Source organism: Stegostoma tigrinum, chromosome 44 (genome assembly GCF_030684315.1).
Source record: "Stegostoma tigrinum isolate sSteTig4 chromosome 44, sSteTig4.hap1, whole genome shotgun sequence".
Classification (NCBI taxonomy): Eukaryota; Metazoa; Chordata; class Chondrichthyes; order Orectolobiformes; family Stegostomatidae; genus Stegostoma; species Stegostoma tigrinum.
Window position 1 is genome coordinate 12,551,466 of NC_081397.1, and position 18,164 is coordinate 12,569,629.

The 18,164-nt window shown below is 45.6% G+C and overlaps 2 protein-coding genes and 1 long non-coding RNA gene across 3 annotated transcripts in view; 2 read left to right on the forward strand and 1 right to left on the reverse strand.

Moving 5' to 3' along the window:
* Window positions 1–18,164, forward strand: part of LOC132207190 (histone H3-like) — a 913,943-nt gene that overhangs the window by 585,131 nt on the left and 310,648 nt on the right. The window lies entirely within an intron of this gene.
* Window positions 5,926–8,405, reverse strand: LOC132207193 (platelet endothelial cell adhesion molecule-like). The gene is made up of 2 exons (XM_059642403.1): window positions 8,172–8,405; window positions 5,926–6,883 (listed from the first exon to the last, which is right to left on the reverse strand). The coding sequence occupies exons 1-2, from the start codon at window positions 8,269–8,271 to the stop codon at window positions 6,468–6,470; spliced, it is 516 nt and encodes a 171-aa protein (XP_059498386.1). The 5' UTR covers window positions 8,272–8,405; the 3' UTR covers window positions 5,926–6,467.
* LOC132207275 (uncharacterized) lies at window positions 8,188–16,669 on the forward strand. The gene is made up of 3 exons (XR_009443410.1): window positions 8,188–8,644; window positions 11,183–11,272; window positions 15,677–16,669. It is a non-coding gene; the product is annotated as an uncharacterized LOC132207275 (long non-coding RNA).

Sequence of the window (18,164 nt, forward strand, 5' to 3'; positions counted from 1 at the left end):
ATGTCTTGCTGCAATTGTGCAGGCTGAGACCAAACCCTGGAGTGTTGTGTGTGCAGTTTGGGGTCTCCTTATCTGAGAAAGGATGTCCTGGCTATGGAGGGAGTGCAGTGAAGGTTTCACAGACTGATTCCTGGGATGGCAGGATTGACACATGAAGACAGACTGGATTGGCTAGGATTATATTCACTGCAGTTTAGGAGAATAAGGGTAGAATCTCATGGAAATATGTAAAATTCTAACAGGACTAAACGGGGCAAACGCAGGAAGGATATTCCCAATGACTGGGAGGAAGTCAAGAACCAGGGGGTTGCAGTCTAAAGGAGATGGGTAAGGACTGAAATGACGCGAAATGTAAGGACCTTGTGGGATTCTCTCCCTCAGAAAGCAGTCAGGGCCAGAATATTGAATGGGAGAGCAGCCTGGAAGGGCTGAATGGCCGACTCCTGCTCCTACTTTCTAAGGTGTTTCCTGTGATCAGTCTGATGTGAACCAATAGTTAATGTTTTACTGCGCAGATGTAAGTTATAAATCTACCTGCACTTCCTGTGGAAATAGCTATGGTCTATTTAGGCTTAAAATGTAACATACCTTCTTCCCATTCGAGGAGAAACCAACACTGCTGCCTGAAAATAAAACAGACCAAGTTGAGAAGGAACTCTTTGGAGACATTGACGATTCAATTTGGACAAATTGAAGGCTGTCAACATTAAAGATGTAACTGAATCTTTCAAAAGCATGGCTGTGTTTTTATATTGGTGCAATGCTTAATAAATTGTCTTCCTCAATCAGCCCAGAAACTTCAGGAGATCGCATTTAGAAACCTCGCTCTGGCTAAAGCCTGCAATTTGCATTCAGGTCAATCACACAGAGGGTCAGTTTTTTTAGGATGCAGGTCATTGCAACATCTTCAGCAGGCCGCCTTAATCTTATCAGCCTTTGCATCACTCGCCCTGTTGTTATACATGAAAACGACAAGAGTGAGCCATACAGATAACGTCCATTTGGGTTTTAGCTGTTGTATGCTGATAGTTCCAGATAGCTCAGTTGGCTAGATGGCTAGTTTTTGTAATACATGACATGCCAACCCTTGCCAACAGCATGGGTACAATTCCCACACCAGCTGAGGCTACCCTGAAGGATGCTCCTTCTGAACCTCTCCCCTCTCCTGAAGCATGGTGACTCTCAAACAAGTTAAAACACCACCCAGTTCTCCTTCACGTACTGTCTCTCTCCGATGAAAGAGCAGGATGGTGGCCATGTAAAACATGACCATTTACTGCTCATTCCCTTCAGACAAAGGCTAGAATGTGTTTGGATTCCATTGTACACAAGGCCAACTTCAGTTCAAATGTCCCTTGTGGGTGTTGACAGGTATCCGTGTGATAATTGTAAGTTCATCTTTCTGAGCAACAATATGACATGCGGTGCTTTTATTTTCTCTGTCATCTCAAATCAGCAGGTGGTAGCATTTTGCATATCCGCCTTGCGTATTATATGAGGAAAATGGAACTTGCTTTCTCTTTATCCATAGATGCTGCCATACCTGCTGAGCACCTCGTGAAATATCTGAATTTATGTCTGATGTCCAGCCTCCACAGTTCTTAGTCTGATGAGAAAATGATCTACGTCTGCCTCAGTTAAGTATAAAATGCATGTCCCACTGCTTACGTCATGCACAGAATGTTTCTACATGTACAAAACAGTAATTGGGAAGCGACCGCCATCATAACACAGTCACCAACACACACAGTGATATATTTTTATTTCATTCATTCACAAGGTGTCACTGGCCAGGCCACCATTTATTGCCCACCCCTAACTGTCTCTATTGCTGTGGGTCTGGAGTCACATGTAGGTTTGACCAGGAAAGGATTGCAACTTCCTTCCCTTAAAAGCATTAGTAAATTCATCGTGCTTTCCCCAACAATTGGCAATGGTTTCATGGTCACTAAACTCTGAATTCCAGATACTTATTGATTTCAAATTCTGTGGGAGGATTCAAACCCAGGTCCCCAGAACATTAGCGGGGGTCTTTGGATTAACAGTGAAGTGATAATATCACTAGACTATTCCCCTTCTGATTGAAATAACCAGGTGTGGAGCTGGATGGACACAGCAGGCCCCACAGGGTCAGAGGAGCAGGAAAGCTGACATTTAGGGTCTGGGCCCTTATTCATTTTCTGAAACATTGGCTTTCCTGCTCCTCTGATGCTGCATGGCCTGCTGTGTTCATCCAGCTCCACACCTTGTTATCTCAGACTCCAGCATTGGCAGTCCCTGTTAACCCTTTCTCATTGCTCTGTGTGTCTGTTCTGAGTCACTGACAACATATAAATCATCTCCAAATCCTTGACCCTATCTGCAGGGGAACAAAGGGTCATAGCAGGTCAGATCAGGGCTTGTTTCTGATTGGCTGCTTTACTGTCCATTCCTTCACAAATGCTGGAGATTTCTTTTGGTAGACCCTCTATTCCCTCACACTCCTGTCACTGCAAGCACTGTGGTATTTCTCTATTTGGAACTGGCCACACACAGAGACATTTCCACAGAAACTGGGATCATGACATTGTTGGAGCTGCAATGATTCTCTGTCTCTCTCTCTCTCTCAAACATAGCATTAAACAAACAAAATATTTACCAGACTCTGTTCTCTTTTTGGTGGTGACCACTGAATAAACTATATCCGCAGCGGTGTTTTCGACGAAGAAATAAAGTGCACATGAAAAACACACATCAATCAGAGAGCAGCATTATAATGGGCTAAATGACACATAAATCATCAATGCATAGATTCATGGATAGATACTAAATTTAAGAGCTGGATGGACAAATTTGATTGACTGATAGATGGATAGACAGACAGATGTTTTAAGATTGAGAGAGATAGTTCTTGTTAAATAAGGGGGATCAATGGTAATGGGAGAAGGAAGGGGAATGAGATTGACAAACATATCAGCCTTGGTCGAGTGGCACAGCTGACTTGATGGACAGAATGGACTAATTCTGCTCCTATATCTTATGGTCCTACAGCATTATCTAGATAAGAAGATGCATAGATAAATAAATACGCATACAGATAATATCCTTGGTGATCATTAAGTTTGCTACGACCACTATAAAGACTGCTGTACAGGAAGCTTGCTTCCCTTCATTATCACTTGCATGGAGCACTTGTGTCTCTGAGGAGCCAAGCCTTTGTACACAATCACTCATTGTAACCAACATCAGTTGGATTTCTCAATACCAGAGTACTGCGCCCTCAGTTTCCGACATTACTTCCAATAAAATAAGCATGGTGTGTCAGGCAAAACACCCTGAAGGAAGTCCAGTCACAAGGTATTAACAGCAACAGCCATCTGGAAAAGACACTGGTTAAAGATAGGGGTTTATAGCTCAGCAGTAGACCCATCAGCCTATCAGGCCTGTGCTGGCCAAAAGCAAACACCTCCCTATTCTCTAATCAAATTTCCCCAGCACCTGCCTCCATAGCCTTGGCATCACAAGTGCACATCTCAATCTTTCTTCAATGTGATGAGACATTCTGCCTCTCTCACCCTTACAGGCAGTGAGTTCCAAATTCCCCATCATCAGCTGGATGAAAACATTTTCCTTCATATCTCCCTCTAAATCTCCTGCCCCTTACCTTCAATCTTTGTCCAACCCCTTGGTCACTGATTCCATCAAGAAGGGGGAAGGGTTTCTTCCTGTCTACCGTATGTCTGCTCCTTATCATTTTATACACCTCAAAGCAGGAGGAGTTGGCGTCTTTGAGGGTGAAAGGGATTGAAGTGTCCGGGGGAGAAAACTGGGAACCGGGGATTGAGTTGGATGGCCAGCTGTGACACTACCCAATGGGTGGGCCAATGGGAAGGCTGAATGGCCTCCTTGTTTCTCTCAGAAGCAGGGACTGAGTTAGATAGTCAGCCATGATCATAACGAATGGAAGAACAGGATAGGAGGGCTGAATGGCCTAGTCCTGTTTCCTGGCTGCTGTCCTCCCCTTCAGCCTCCACAGCTCCAAGGAAAACCACCCCATTCTAGCCCAGCTGACAGCTCGGACGTTTGACCAGAATTCCTACCAGGTTATGGTGCACCGTCACTGTGTGGGGCTCTATAACCACACCGATTCAATGGCACTCACCAGCATTGTGTGCTGCTCCGATTACTGCATACTCCACGTTGCTGGCTGCTGCCGCTTCACCAGAAGCTTGGGATCTATTTCCAGTAGAAAGGGGAAGGGAAGGAAGTTGTCATTTCAAACACAACGCTTTCAACACCACGCTCAGCTTCAACAAAACAGCAAAGCTACCATGGAAATTACAAAGCCCAGTGAGACCCTGTTATTCATTGGTCCCACGTCCCTGGTTTCCATCCAAACTTGGCACTTTCTCACCCTCAAGGAGCTTCCCAATTCCCCATCGCTTTTCACTTATGTCCTTTGGGGAAGGAAATCTGCTATTCTTACCTGGTCTGGCCCATTTGTGACTCTAGAAGCTGGTTAACAAAACTGCCCTCTGGGGGAATTAAGGATGGGCAATAAAATGCTGGCCCTGCCAGTGACACGCACACCCCTGTGAATGAATAAAAGTCACCTGGGACTTTCCAGGAGTATTGTTCCCTAGTTTGTCAGGCTCATATTAAAAAGATAAGGAAATACTCAAGCTCCCTCTCTCAGTTCTTCTGCTCGTTGTCGCTCCCTGATTAAGGGGAATCAGGATAAACAATGGCAAATATAAAATTTGCAGTTTCATCCTCTTACCTCTTGGCCTGTGACACAGGTGAGGAATTGCCTGCAGGTAGAGATATAACATTCTTAGCATATTGTACAGTAGCTTTGCACTGTTACAGACAGGAGCTGCAAAGCCCTTTCTCAGTCATAAGCAGAGAGCAAACACATCAATAGATGAGAATCATCAAACCCATCTGAATGCACATTAACCACTTGTGACAGCGATCAGGTGAGGGTTTAGTTAGTGTCTGAGTGAGGGCCAAGGTCAGAGTTAGGGTTAGCATTAGGATTAAGTATTGTTTTATGGTGAGGGTTAGTATTCAGTTTAAGGTTAGTGTTGGGATTCAGATTAGGATTAGGGTCATGGTTAAGTTTTGGGTTATGGGTTGGGTGAGAGTTAGGGTTAAGGTTGGTTCAGCATTAAGGTTCGGTTTAAGGTTAGCATTGGGTTAAGGCAAGGGTTACGGCGAGGGTCAGTGTTCAGTCTAGGGCTAGGCTTAAGGCTTGGGTTAGTGCATTAGTTTTAGTTAGCATTTGGCTGAGAGGCAAGATTAGAATGAGTATGAGAGCTCGGTTTAGGACTAAGATTTAGTTTAGCGGTAGGATTGAGTTTAAATTCGGGTGAGGATTTGTGGAGCAAGGATTTGAGGGGGCTGAATGGCCTCCTCCTGTTCCTGATTCACACGATCTTATGCCTCTCCTCTTCTCTGAGGTAACACAGAGTGGGAGTATTGGTCACATTTACCCGATCCAGGAGGCTAACTTGGTGAGTGCTCTCCCTCCTACTGTCAGGAACACGGTCTACCCCAGTTCCTGACCCAACAACTCCTTCCCCGGGGCCCCCACACCAACCCTGTCCAGCTGCAAAGGTTATATTGGGGCGGGGACGGCAGTGCCATGCCCCGGGGAACAAACCCGATCCCCGTGGGAAGTTACAGACCTGTGTGCCCCCTCCTGTGGATGAACCACGCCGACGCGATCAGGCCGGCGAACAGCAGAACTGGGACGAGCGAGGCCGCGATCTCCGTGGAATAACTCCGAGCTGAAATCCAACAACAACATCCGGCTCACGTTAACAAACTCAGCGGGAAGTGTTACCGCATCAGCCCTGTGTGAGGCACACGATCAGCATCAGAGTGACCAACCCCTGCAGGTACGTAACTCCCTGCCACCCACGGGGGGATGGAAAACACGGAAGAATTGAGCCCATTGAGCTCCCTGCACTGAACCCACTTTCCTGCACTCGGCCCCCTACAGCCTGGAATGTTATGGCACGTCGAGTTTCATTCAAGTTCTCTTTAAAGGCTGGGAGGTTTCCCACCTCAACTACCCTCCGAGCCCCCACAGCCCTGTGGGTGAGACAATCCTCAAACCCCCTCTCAACCTCCTGCATTTCACTTTCAAATGATGCTGCCCTTGTTATTTACACTTCCACCCAGGGGAGCAGCTGCTTCCTCACCCCCCCACAGCAGTCCCTGTGCCACACAGACTGACACACCTCTATCAGTTCCCCCTCAGCATTCCCTGCTCCAAAGAAAACAGCCTGAGCTTACTGAGCATCTCTTCATCGCTGAAATGCACCACCCCAGGGCAACGTCCTGGTGAATCTCCTCTGCACGCCCCTCCCCATAAGACTTACACTTCCAGATTTTTATTGCGCTCAAATTCTACCATCGGGTATGAGCGGGGTTTGAACTGGGATCCCGGGAAAATGACCCAGGCAGCTGGATTAATAACCTCACGTCACCTTCCTAACTGAGATGGTTAATTGTTTCTGACTGGCACGGACTGGATGGAGCGAATGGCCTTTCCCTGTGCTCTGTCTGTGTCTGATCTGACTGTCACTGTTACCTCGCAGCGTGAATTCGATATAGTCGCTGGTCACGTTAAAAATGGTGCCGTCGGTTCCTGTGTTGATCGCTGCACAGTGATACCTCCCGACACTGTCTCTCCGGAATGAATGAATAACCAGCTCACCACCATCGGCAGTCACATGGGAGCTCGCACTGCCGTTCCTTAGCGGCACGTTGTCTCGGTACCAAATGAACTGGGGCTCAGTGCCTTCCCTCACCAGGCACCGGAGAACAAGGCGGTCCCCGGGCTGTATCTCAGTCCCGTTGGTGCGGGGTATCAGCACAGCATCTGAGACAGGAACTGAGGAGAAAACACGCCGAGTTCAAAACCATGGAGTTCGCGCATCGATTGAGGCTATCAGTGGGGACCAGTTTAATGCAAATAATTTGAAAGGGAGTGAAGCAGTTTGATGGATTTAAAATCTAATGGAGAGTTTTAATTCTCCCCAACGATCAACATCTTGGAGTTTATCATTGAGAGAAAGAAAATCTAACCATCGCGCACCTGATGTTCAATGGCGTTGCCGTTCCTGCTTCCCTCAGTATTAACATCCTGGGGGTTACCATTAACAGAGAATCTAACCATTGAGCCCGTGATGTTAATGGCGCTACCATCACTGAATGCCCTCACACGGCCAACGCCCTTGGGGAATGTGACCATTGCATCATACAGCGTGGAACAGGCCATTCGGCCTATTGCGTCTGCACTGACAATAACTGTCCCTAAAGGTGCGCTAATTCCAATTTCCTGCCACGGTCACGTATCCTTAAATGTTATGGTGCGACAAGTGCTTCTTCAAATATATTTTAAAGGTTTATTTTAGGTTTCTCCTCGCCACTAAATTCCCAGGATGCTTTCCATTCACCCTGTCCATCCCCCCCCATAATCTGATGCACCTCATTCATGACCCTCCTCAGTATTCCCTGCTCTAAAGGAAACAATCCCAGCCTATCTAGTGTGTCCTTACAGCTCACTTGTTCCAACCGAGGAAACAACCTGGTTCTGTACCCCCTCGTCTGTACCCACTCTAGTGCTATCACACCCTTCCTGCAGTCAGATGACCAGAAATGCACACAGTACTCCAGAATCTAACCATTGCCCTTGACATTCAATGGTCTGACCATCACTGAATTCCCCACTATCATCATCCTAGTGTTCATCATTGACCACTAACTAAATCAGACTACCCAAATACTGTGACTGCAGTAGCAGGCCAGAGGTTTGGAATCCTGCAGCAAACAATTCACCTCTGACACACCAATTCCCGCCCAACATCGACATTACACAAGTCTGGAGTGTGATGGAATACTCCCTACTTGCCTGGAGGGGTGCAGCCCCAACAACACTTTAGAAGCTCAACACCATCCACAGAAAAATCTACTCCCACTTGATTGCCACATCCCCAAACATCCAATCCCTACATCACTGACACAGTTGTGACAGTGTGTACCATCTACAAGACACATTGAGGAAATCCACCAAAGATTGTGAGGCAACACCTTGTAAACCCACAGCCACTTCAATCCTGAAGGACAAGGGCAGCAGATACATGGGAACACCAGGACAAATTCCCCTCTGAGCCACTCACCATCCTGACTTGGAAATATATCGGACATTTCTTCAGTGTTGTCGGGCCATAATCCTGGAATTCCCTCCCTGACAGCAATGTGGGTCAACCGACAGCACATGGATTGCAGCGATTCAACAAGGCAGCTCACCACCACCTTCTCAAAGGGGGGCAACGAGGGAGAGGGACTGCGTTGCCCATGTCCCACGCGTGAATAAATAACTCCCTATGGAGTAGGCCTGCCTGTCATCATTCACCAAACATAGCACCCTGTTTGTTGTAAATAATTTAAGTTCAGTTCATTTTTAGAATAGGGAAGTGAGAAACAAGCTCAGTCATGGCGAAACTGAATGGCTAATGAAATCGTGCCGAACAGAGACAAACGGGTGTTGTTGGGAGAAGGAAACCGGCCATCCTTACAAAGCATGGAACTCTGTGTGACTCCAAACCAAAAGTGCGGGCCATTTCTACAAACCGCCTTCTGAAGGGGCCGAGTAAGTCAGTCTCTTCTCAGAAATACAGTCTTTTGACAAGCTTCTTCTCAAATTGTGATTTAGAAAATAAACCCTCATAAACACCAAGCCCACATCCCACCCTGGAAATGGTCGACACTTGACCAATCACCTCCCTTCACACTCTCAACGCCTGGTGTTCTGGCCATAACCAACACTCTGGGGCAGGAGGTTCAGAGGGGTTGTGAGGAAAATCATTTTTACTCACAGGATCTGGAACTCACTGCCTGTGAGGGTAGGGGAGGCAGAAACCCTCATCACATTGAAGGAGTGTTTAAATGGTCCCTCACGATGCCAAAGCTCTGGGGCCAAGCGCTGGGGAAATGGGGATTAGAGAATAGTGAGGTGGCTGTTTCTGACTCAATGGGCCGAAAGGCCTTTAATTTGTGCTGGAGACTCTGCAATAATGGCAGATAGTTCACGTTTCACGGAAATGTGAACATTGTCGCTCCTCTTCCTCAGACCATAATTTGTCTCGATCGCTTCACAGGCGTAATTCCCAGAAACGTTTGCAGCCACTGCGTTGATCGTGTACACACCGCCAGCATCCGGCGCTGTCTCCAGGGCGCTGCCATCTCTGTAAAATGTGTAGTGAAGCCGGATGGAGCGCCGCGCTGCCTGAGCAATGCACGTCAGCGTGACCCGGAGCCCCTCAAATACTTCAGCCGCCAGCTCCACCCTCAGTACGGGCTTGGCAAAGCGTTCTGGAATGTAACACACAGTCGGGGCTCATCTATCAACTGTTATAGTCACAGAGCGAAAGGTACAGCAGTGATGAGGGGCAAAGAATGTGAGCATTTAGTGACAAAGGATGGGGACGAGAGCAAAACTATCTTTCTCTTGCTTTCCAAATTTCAAACTCTGTTTCAATGCCACTAGATTCACAGAATCATAGAGTCATAAAGCACGGAAACAGACCATTCAGCCCAACTCGTCCATGCCGACCAGGTTTCCCAAACCGCTCTAGTCCCATTTGCCCGTGTTTGGCACATATCCCTCTGCACCTTTCCCATCCGTGTACCTGTTCAAATTTCTTAAATGTTGTAATTGAACAAGCCTCCAACACTTCCTTCCTTCCATATGCACCACCCTCTGGGTGGAAACACTGTCCTTCAGGTCCTTTTAAAATCCTTCCCCTCTCCTCAAATCTGTGCCCTTTAGTTTTGGACTCCCCTACCCTGGGAAAAAGACCTTATCTCTGCCCCCGAAACCTATTTAATTTCACCCCTCAGCCTCCAACACTCTCGGCTGTTCTGTCTCTCTCTTTCACTCAAAACCCTTTCAGTCTTCAGGAATCCTGGGATGGGTACAGCATAAGTGTTTGTCCTCCTCATGTCTCTGTTGGGCGTTGTGCTTTGTTCTCTCTCCTTCTCTGTGAGCTTGCCTTTATCACTCTCATCAGAGAATCTGCCACTAGAAGTGGCGATCTAAGGGAATGTTATCAATCACTCCCAGGATTATGAAAAGAATAGGGGCTGTATGCTTTATACCTCAATTACACACAGCACCATCAGGATTCCATCAGCAGTAACTGTGTATTGAATCAGTCACCTTATTTAAGAATGGATATAAATTAATTGTGTGAGGTTCAGACAATTTCAGGCTGTAAGATGTAGGAGCAGAAGTAGGCCGTTCTACCCATTGAGTCTGAAGCCCTTTTCAATGAGATAGTAATTGACCTGATCAATATTAATACCAATTTTCTGCTCTTTATTCCCCATAATCTCCCTGATTAAACATCTCTCTCACTCTCTCAGCCTTGAATATTCTCAACAACCCAGCCACGACAAGCCTTTATGGTGAGGAATTTCACAGATTCACTCCCCTCTGAAAGGAGAAATTCCTCCACACCTCTGTCATCAATGCGTGATATCACCTTATTCTGAGACAATGCCCCTCTGGTCCCAAACTCTCCCACACAAGGGGCAACAAACTCTCTCTGCATCTCCCCTGTCAGGTCCATCCAAAAATCATCAATAAATTTGGCCCTCATTCTTCTAAGCTACGAGGACAGGCCCAACCTACTCAAACTCTCCCTCATCAGACAATCCCACCATATATGCAGTCAGCCAAGTGAACCTCTCTGGACTGCTTCCAATGCCCAGTCTATCTTTCTTCAGATATGGGGCCTCAAAACTATTCACAGTATCCCCATGGTCTGAATAGTGTCTTGTAGAGTGTTAGCAAAACCTCCTGAGTTTTATATTCCATTCCATTTGAAATGAAGGCCCCTTGCCTTCCCAACCCCACCATTGTACGTGAATGCTAACTTTATGTGATTCACAGATGTGTACTCCCTGGTCCCTCAGCCCTGTTGCATTTTTGCAGTCTTTCTCAATTTAAATAATATTCGACTCCACTATTACTTCTGCAAAATTGCAAAACTTCACACTTGCCCATATTATATTCCATCTGTGGGACTTCTGCACATTTCCTTATAACCCATCTGTATCCTCTGCAAGCTCTTTGTGTCATTCTCATCCTTTGCCTTCCTAACTGTTCCCTTGTCTTCCACAAAAGTGATGACAGTCCAATCCATTGACAGGCTCAGACCCAGGAGGAGTGGGCTTCTTGTGAAGAGAAGATGGAAAGGCTGGAGACATGATGAAGGTTAGTTAAGCGGACAAGGGTATCTTGATCAATGGGACCAACAGGTAGATGGAGTGCAATTTGGATAAATGTGAGGTGTTGCATTTTGGTAAAACAAACAAGGGCAGGACTTACACAGTTCATGGTAGGGCCCAGGGTAGTATTGTCAAACCAAGAGACCGAGTGGTGAGGGCACACAGTTCCTTGAAACTTTGTCACAGGTAGACAGAGTGGGAAAGAAGGCGTTTGGCAGGCTTGCCTTCATTGCTCAGACCATTGAGTTGGGTCATCATGTTGTGGATGTACAGGAGGTGGGTAAGCCACTTTAGTCCTGTGAGTATTACGTGGAATCCCAGTGACATTACTGTGGGGAGGATGTTAGTAAACTAGAAATGTGGCAAAAATCAAGATTTTCAAGAATATTGCTGAGACCCAAAGGAGAGGCCAGCACTCTTTTCCTGAGGGTGTTCGAGTTTGAGGGGTGGTCTTATCAAATCATGGGATCCACAGATAAGTTGAATAGCCACGACCTTTCCCCATGGGTGGGAGTGGGGTAGGGCGGAGGTTCTGAAACTTAGAGGGCATGGTTTTAAAATGAGAGGGGAAAGGTTTAAAAGGGACCCGAGGGACAACATTTTCACACAGAGAGTGGTGCATGTAAGGAATAAGCTGCCAGATATGGTAGAGGTGTATACAATTACAACATTTAAAAGACGTTTGAAAGGTATATACACAGGAAATGCTTAGAGGGATATGGGCCAAACACAGGCAAATGGGACTAGTTCAGTTTAGGAAACTTGGTTGGCATGGCCGAGTTGGGCTGCAGAGTCTGTTTCTGTGTCGTATGATTCCATGGGTCACGCCATCATATTGCAATTTCCCCAGATTACATCAGGGTCTCAAGCTTGCCTTCTGAGGGAAGACTGAACAAGTTGCACAGCGTTTAGAAGGATGACAGGCTGGTTGGTGGCTAGCTCAGTTGGGTGGACAGCTGGTCTGTGTAAAAGATGATGCCTACGGTTTGGGTTCAATTCCCACACCAGCTGAGGTGATCATGGAGGATTTTACATCTCCAACTCTCCCCTCACCTGAGGCGTGGTGACCCTCGGATTAAACCACCACCCAGACCCCTCTCTCCCTAATGAGGGAGAGGGACCGAAGTGACTTTACTCATAAGGCGTGAAAGGAACACTAACAACGTAGTCGTTCAAAAGGATGTTACCTCATGTGGAACAAACTAGAACGAGAGGTCACTGTTTCAGGCCAAGGGGGTGGGGCAGATTGAAAGCAGAGATACGGCGGAATGGCTTCTGCCAGAGGCAGGTGGGCAGGGATGGGTGGGGAGCGAATGAGTTTGGGTTGTTTTCCTTGAAGCACAGAAGGCTGAGGTCGGGGAGTGGGGAGCCTGGTAGAGGTGTGTAGGATTAAGAAAGGCATGGACAGCGGGAGTGGGAAGCAGCTGTTATCTATAGATGAAGAGTCAGCAATGAAAGTGGTATCATTTTAAAGTGAAAGGCAGGAGGTTTAGATCACGATTTGAGGATTGTTTCACCCAGAGTGTGGTGGGGATCCGGATGCACTGCCAGGGAGGGCAGTTGAGGCAGGAAACCACACAACCTTTACAAAGTACTTGGATGATACTTGAAATGTCATGAAATTCAAGGCAGTGCAGAAAACTGGGAGCGATGTCATTTTGGCAGCACAGGCACGATGTGCCAAAGGGCCTCTTCCGTGCTGTATGATTCAGAACGTCGCCTGTGTTTAAATTGAGAGAAATACACACATTGTCTACCACAGATTGTAACATCATTTACGTACCTCGAACTTGAACTTGAACTTTAACACTTCTGGATTTAAACATACCGATTGTGCATTTGTACCATCCACTGCCATCAGTGCTGTTTACTTTAATGCTATGTGAAGATTCACGGTTTGTGAGCTTCATTGAATGGATTTCTTTGCCATTTCGATAAAAGACAAAGTCCTTCTTCAATGGAATATTGAATTTGAAACGACAACTCAGTTTCAGTGTCTCTCCTTCCAAAGGTGAAATTGGGACAACATGGAAAGCCACATTTTTATCTAAATCGAAAGCAAAGGTGCATTATTACAGCTTATGATAGGCTTTTGTTACATTGGAAACTGTTCCTGAAACATTCATGATTACTCTTTTTTTTTTCCCCCAAATCTGTCCCCAGTATTTTCTACAACCCACTCAGGGCATCTCCTGTCAGTGTCTGTTTTTCAACTTAGTTGGAGTGTCATAAACAGTTTTGGTTCCCTGACCTGAGGAGGGGTCATAAGGCCATAAGAAACAGAAACAGGAGTATGCCATTTGGTCATTGGGCCCACTCCAATGAGATTAGGCCTCAAAACCATTAGATTAGAATTAAGCCATTCAGCCTGTTGGGTGTGCTCCTCCATTTAATGAGATCACTGCCAATCAGATCATTGTCAACTCCACTTTCCTATCTTCTCCCCCCATAAACCTTGATTCCCCCTTCCTGATTAAAAATCTCAGTAATTTAGCCTCAAATATACTCAACAGCCCAGCTTCGACAGCCTTCTGCAAGAAAGAATCCCACAGATTTGCTCCCCTCAGAGAGAAGAAATTCCTGCTCGTCTCTGATTTCAGTGGGCAACTCCCTCACCTTACTCTGAGATGATGATTTTCTGTGTCTAGTCTCTCCCACACAAGGGAAAACAACATCTCTCCGCATCTCCCCTGCCAAGTCCCTCTAAAATTCTTCAATAAGGTGGCCTCTCATTCTTCTGATCTCCAATGAGTACAGGCACAACCTACTCAAGCTGTCCTCGCAAGAAATTATTTACTCCCACTTCAGGTGCCTAACCTTCCACAAGTCACTGATGGAATGAAACTGTAGTTACAGCAGTGAATCATGTTGAAGCACATGGATTTGGCTGAACATTGGTTTGGACTTCAAGAAAATACTGTATGCAGTTCTGTTCGCCACATGACCTGAAGGGTGTGGAAGCTTTGGTGATGGTATTGAAATGGTTCACCAAGATGTTTCCTGGTTCGGAGTGTAGTAACTATGAAAGGAGACATTGGATAAACTTAGTTTGATTATGCTTATGTAGAAAAGAAAGGGATGACCTGATAAAAGTTTATAAAATGATGAGAGGCTTGGATAGAAAGGATAATTAGAGTCTTTTTCCTAGGGTTGGAATATCAATTACTCAAAGACTTAGGTTAAAGGAAAAAAGGAGGGTAATTTTAAAGGAGATGTGAGAGGTACATTTTTTTTTACAGGGGGTGATATGTGCCTGGAATACACTGACAGAGATGGTGGTGAAGGTGGATACAACAGCAATGTTTAAGGTTCATCTTGACAGATAAGTGACCAGGCAGGGAATATAGGGACATGGACAGTCCAGAGGCAAAATGGTTTCAGTTCAGAAAGGCATCGTGTGTTAGCACAGTCTTAGTGGGCTGAAGGGCATGTTCTGTAGTGTACAGTTCTTTGAACACTGTGCACTTCACTTCCATGTGAAGTTTTCTATGTAAGTGAAAGTTAAAGGTCACTTACCAGTGATGACAACTTCAACAGGTTCACTCTTTTGTGGTGGGAAATATACCTCACAGTGATAAGACCCACCAGTTTCACTGGTCGCGAGTGTTTGATAAACGTTAGTCTGTGTAGAACTGAAATACTGTCCATTTTTGTACCAAGAAACGCCTTTTGTTTTTTTTGGCCCACATTGAAATTTTAAAGTCTCTCCTTCTTTTACGAACCCATTTGTGGGATGTACAGAAAGCATGAGCCTTCCAGTTTCTGAAGAAAGAGAGAGAAGCAGGAAGGTTGAGGGTCCAATCACTGTACTTTTTTGACCTCACACTGCTATACATGGAATGGACAGTTCAGCCCAGCATACAGAGCTCCAGTTCGATTTGGCTACTGACCGAATGGCACTGACAAGACAATAAGTTCTGAATTTGATGAATGTTTTGGGCGCCTAACCCTGGATTGCTTGATATCATCTGTGTGATCCCAACCATTTAGTCAGCTTCTTTATTTTTCAATGGACCAATCAGTAGATCTACTGAACAGAAGAGTTAACTGCACAGATTAAGTTTAGCCTGAGTAGAGTCAGCTTGATTACAATGTGAAAACATTTCTACTCAACACTTGATGAGTTGATACTCAACACTTCGATAAAGTCTCACCCAAACCTTTGCACCTCAAAGGAGAAAACTTGCAATATTATTTTTCTGTATTTTCGAGATCTCCCCCATCCAACGCAAAGTGTTACTTAATTAACCAAGTAATGGCCACGCCCAATAAGAGGGAATCGATCCTTCATTCTTTGATGTTCATTCATGTTACCCTCAGTGAAACCCCTCCACAATCAGTATCCTGAGGGTTACCATTGGGAATCTAACAATCACACTTTTATCTTCAGCAGTGTTACCGTCATTGAATCTGCTCACTACCAACATGCTGGTGGTTACTATTGACTAGAAACTCAACTGGATTCACCATGTCCATACAGCAGTGACAAGAGATGGTCAGAGCCTGGGATCCTGCAGCAACCAACTTACCTCCTGAGTTCCCCAAAGCCTGCCACCATCAAAAGGCAGAAGTCAGGAGTGTTATGGAATACTCCCCACCAGGCTGGATGAGTGTGGCCCCAACAACACTCAAAAAGCTCAACAACATCCAGGGGCAATGCAGCCCCTGCTTGATGGGCAGCACATTCATAAACATCCACTTCCTTCCACCACTGATGCTCAGCAGCAGCAGTGTGTACTATCTACAAGATGCACTGCATAAACTCACCAAAAATTCTCAGACAGCACCTTCCAAACCCAACAGCACTTCCATCTAGGAGGATAAGAGCGGCAGATATATGGGAACATCACCACCTGCAAGTTCCCTCTGAGCCACTCACCATTCTGACTTGGAAATATATCAGCCGTTCGTTCGGTGTCACTGGATCAGAATCCTGGAATTCGATCCCTGAGGGCATTGTAGGTCTACCTCCAGCACATTGACTGGAGCCACTCAAGAAGGCAACTCATTGTCACCTTCCCAAAGGAGACATCTAGGGACGGAGCAATAAATACTGGGCCCAGCCAGCAATGCCCAACTTTCTTATTATGGAACTGAAGCCAAGAACTGAAGTTAATGCCCATTAATATTTATCATAACGATTATCACAGCTAGTTCTGATGTGTATGAGGCACCATTTAATCATTTTGTCCTGTCAAAACCAGACAGAACCATGCATTTTCCACATTCTTGTTCTGATTTATATTGTGTGTACGGTCAGTGCCATTATCTGCCAGGGCCATGACCTTGAATTTTGCTGCTGAATTTGTAACGTGGGAGTTTAACTTTAGATTCCAAAATCTTTTTAACTAAATGAACTGTAACAATTCCATTAAAACCTTCATTTACTGCCTGACCAATCTTGTCTAATGATTCAGCCATCACTGACACTGCCGTCATACTCGTACTTAAGGCCATAAGACCATGATTATAGAGGTAGGCCATTCAGCCCCTCAATCCTGTTCTGCCATCCAATAGGATTGTGGCTGATCTATATTCTCCACATCCACTTTCCTGCCTTTTCCCTGTATTCCATGATTGCCCGATTGATCAATAATTAATCAGCCTTAAATATACACAAGGACTGTGCACCTCAACATAGCCCTCTGTGGCTAGGACTTCCAAAGACCCATGTCCCTCTGAGAGAAGAAATACCTCTCCATCTCAGTCTTCAACTGTGCCCCTTTATTCTGAAACTATTCTGGTCTTGGATTCTCCCATGATGAGAAGCATCATCTCAGCACTGGCCCTGTCAAGCCCTGATATGTTTCAATGAGATCATTTCTCATTCTCCTAAACGCCAGTGTGTAGAGTCCCAACCTTTGCTTATAAGACAATCCGTCCATCCTGGGAATCATTCCAGTGATCCCTCTCTAGACTGCCACCAATGAAATGAGAACCTTTCCCTAAATAAGGGGAGCAAAATTCTTCACAGAGCTCAGAAGTGGTCTCCCCAGCTCCTTGTACAGTTGGCATAAGACTTCCCTCCTGATGTATTTCAACTCCCTTCAAATAAAGGCGAATATTCCCTTTGCTCTTCCTGATTACCTGCAGCCCCTTCTCCCCCCACCCCAACAAAGATGCTAACTTTCTGTGTTCCATGCACATGTCACCCCCAAGTTCCTTTATGTCGCAGCTTTCTGCAGTTTCTCTCCATTTAAATAATACTCTTCTTGTGTTCCACCTTCCAAACAGATCACAATTCTGTTTAAAAAAATAACAGCCTGGTTTAAATCTCATGCTCATTAGAAGTATGGTGGTCGTGTAACATTCTGGTACAGTGTTACTGAATGCCCAGTGACTGAGTCAATGAAAATGGACATTGGCCTTCATTTTAACTGGTGATGTTTCCGCATTGGAGAAGAGTTGAAAATGATTTCAGTGTCTGATCTTTGAGAGAACTGAACCGGAAAGCCTTGGATCAAGTCCCATTTGACACATGTTTGGAAAGGTTTGCTGAAAAGATGTGTTCAGCAAGACTTCTGGTTTCCAAATGATTATCCAAGAAATTTGCAGTTCCCCCTCACCTTGTGTGTTCCCACAGATGACAAGATTCACTGGAAAATAGAAGGGAATTGAAATACAAATGTCATTATTGTGGCAGTGTCCCGGAAACTGCAAAACAAAGACAATGTCAAAACAATGAAAATAGAGAAGCAGCAGAGAAACAGCACGTGCCCTGTCTTTGACTCCATGGGAACTGTTGACTGTTCAGTCCCATTAAAATGGGGCAGAAATATGAATCGATATGAATTGCATGCTGACCCCATTGGTTTCTCGCTCTTGTCTTGTTGCACTGTCAACTTTTGCTTTGTACCTTTCGGCCTTTGCTTTGTCTC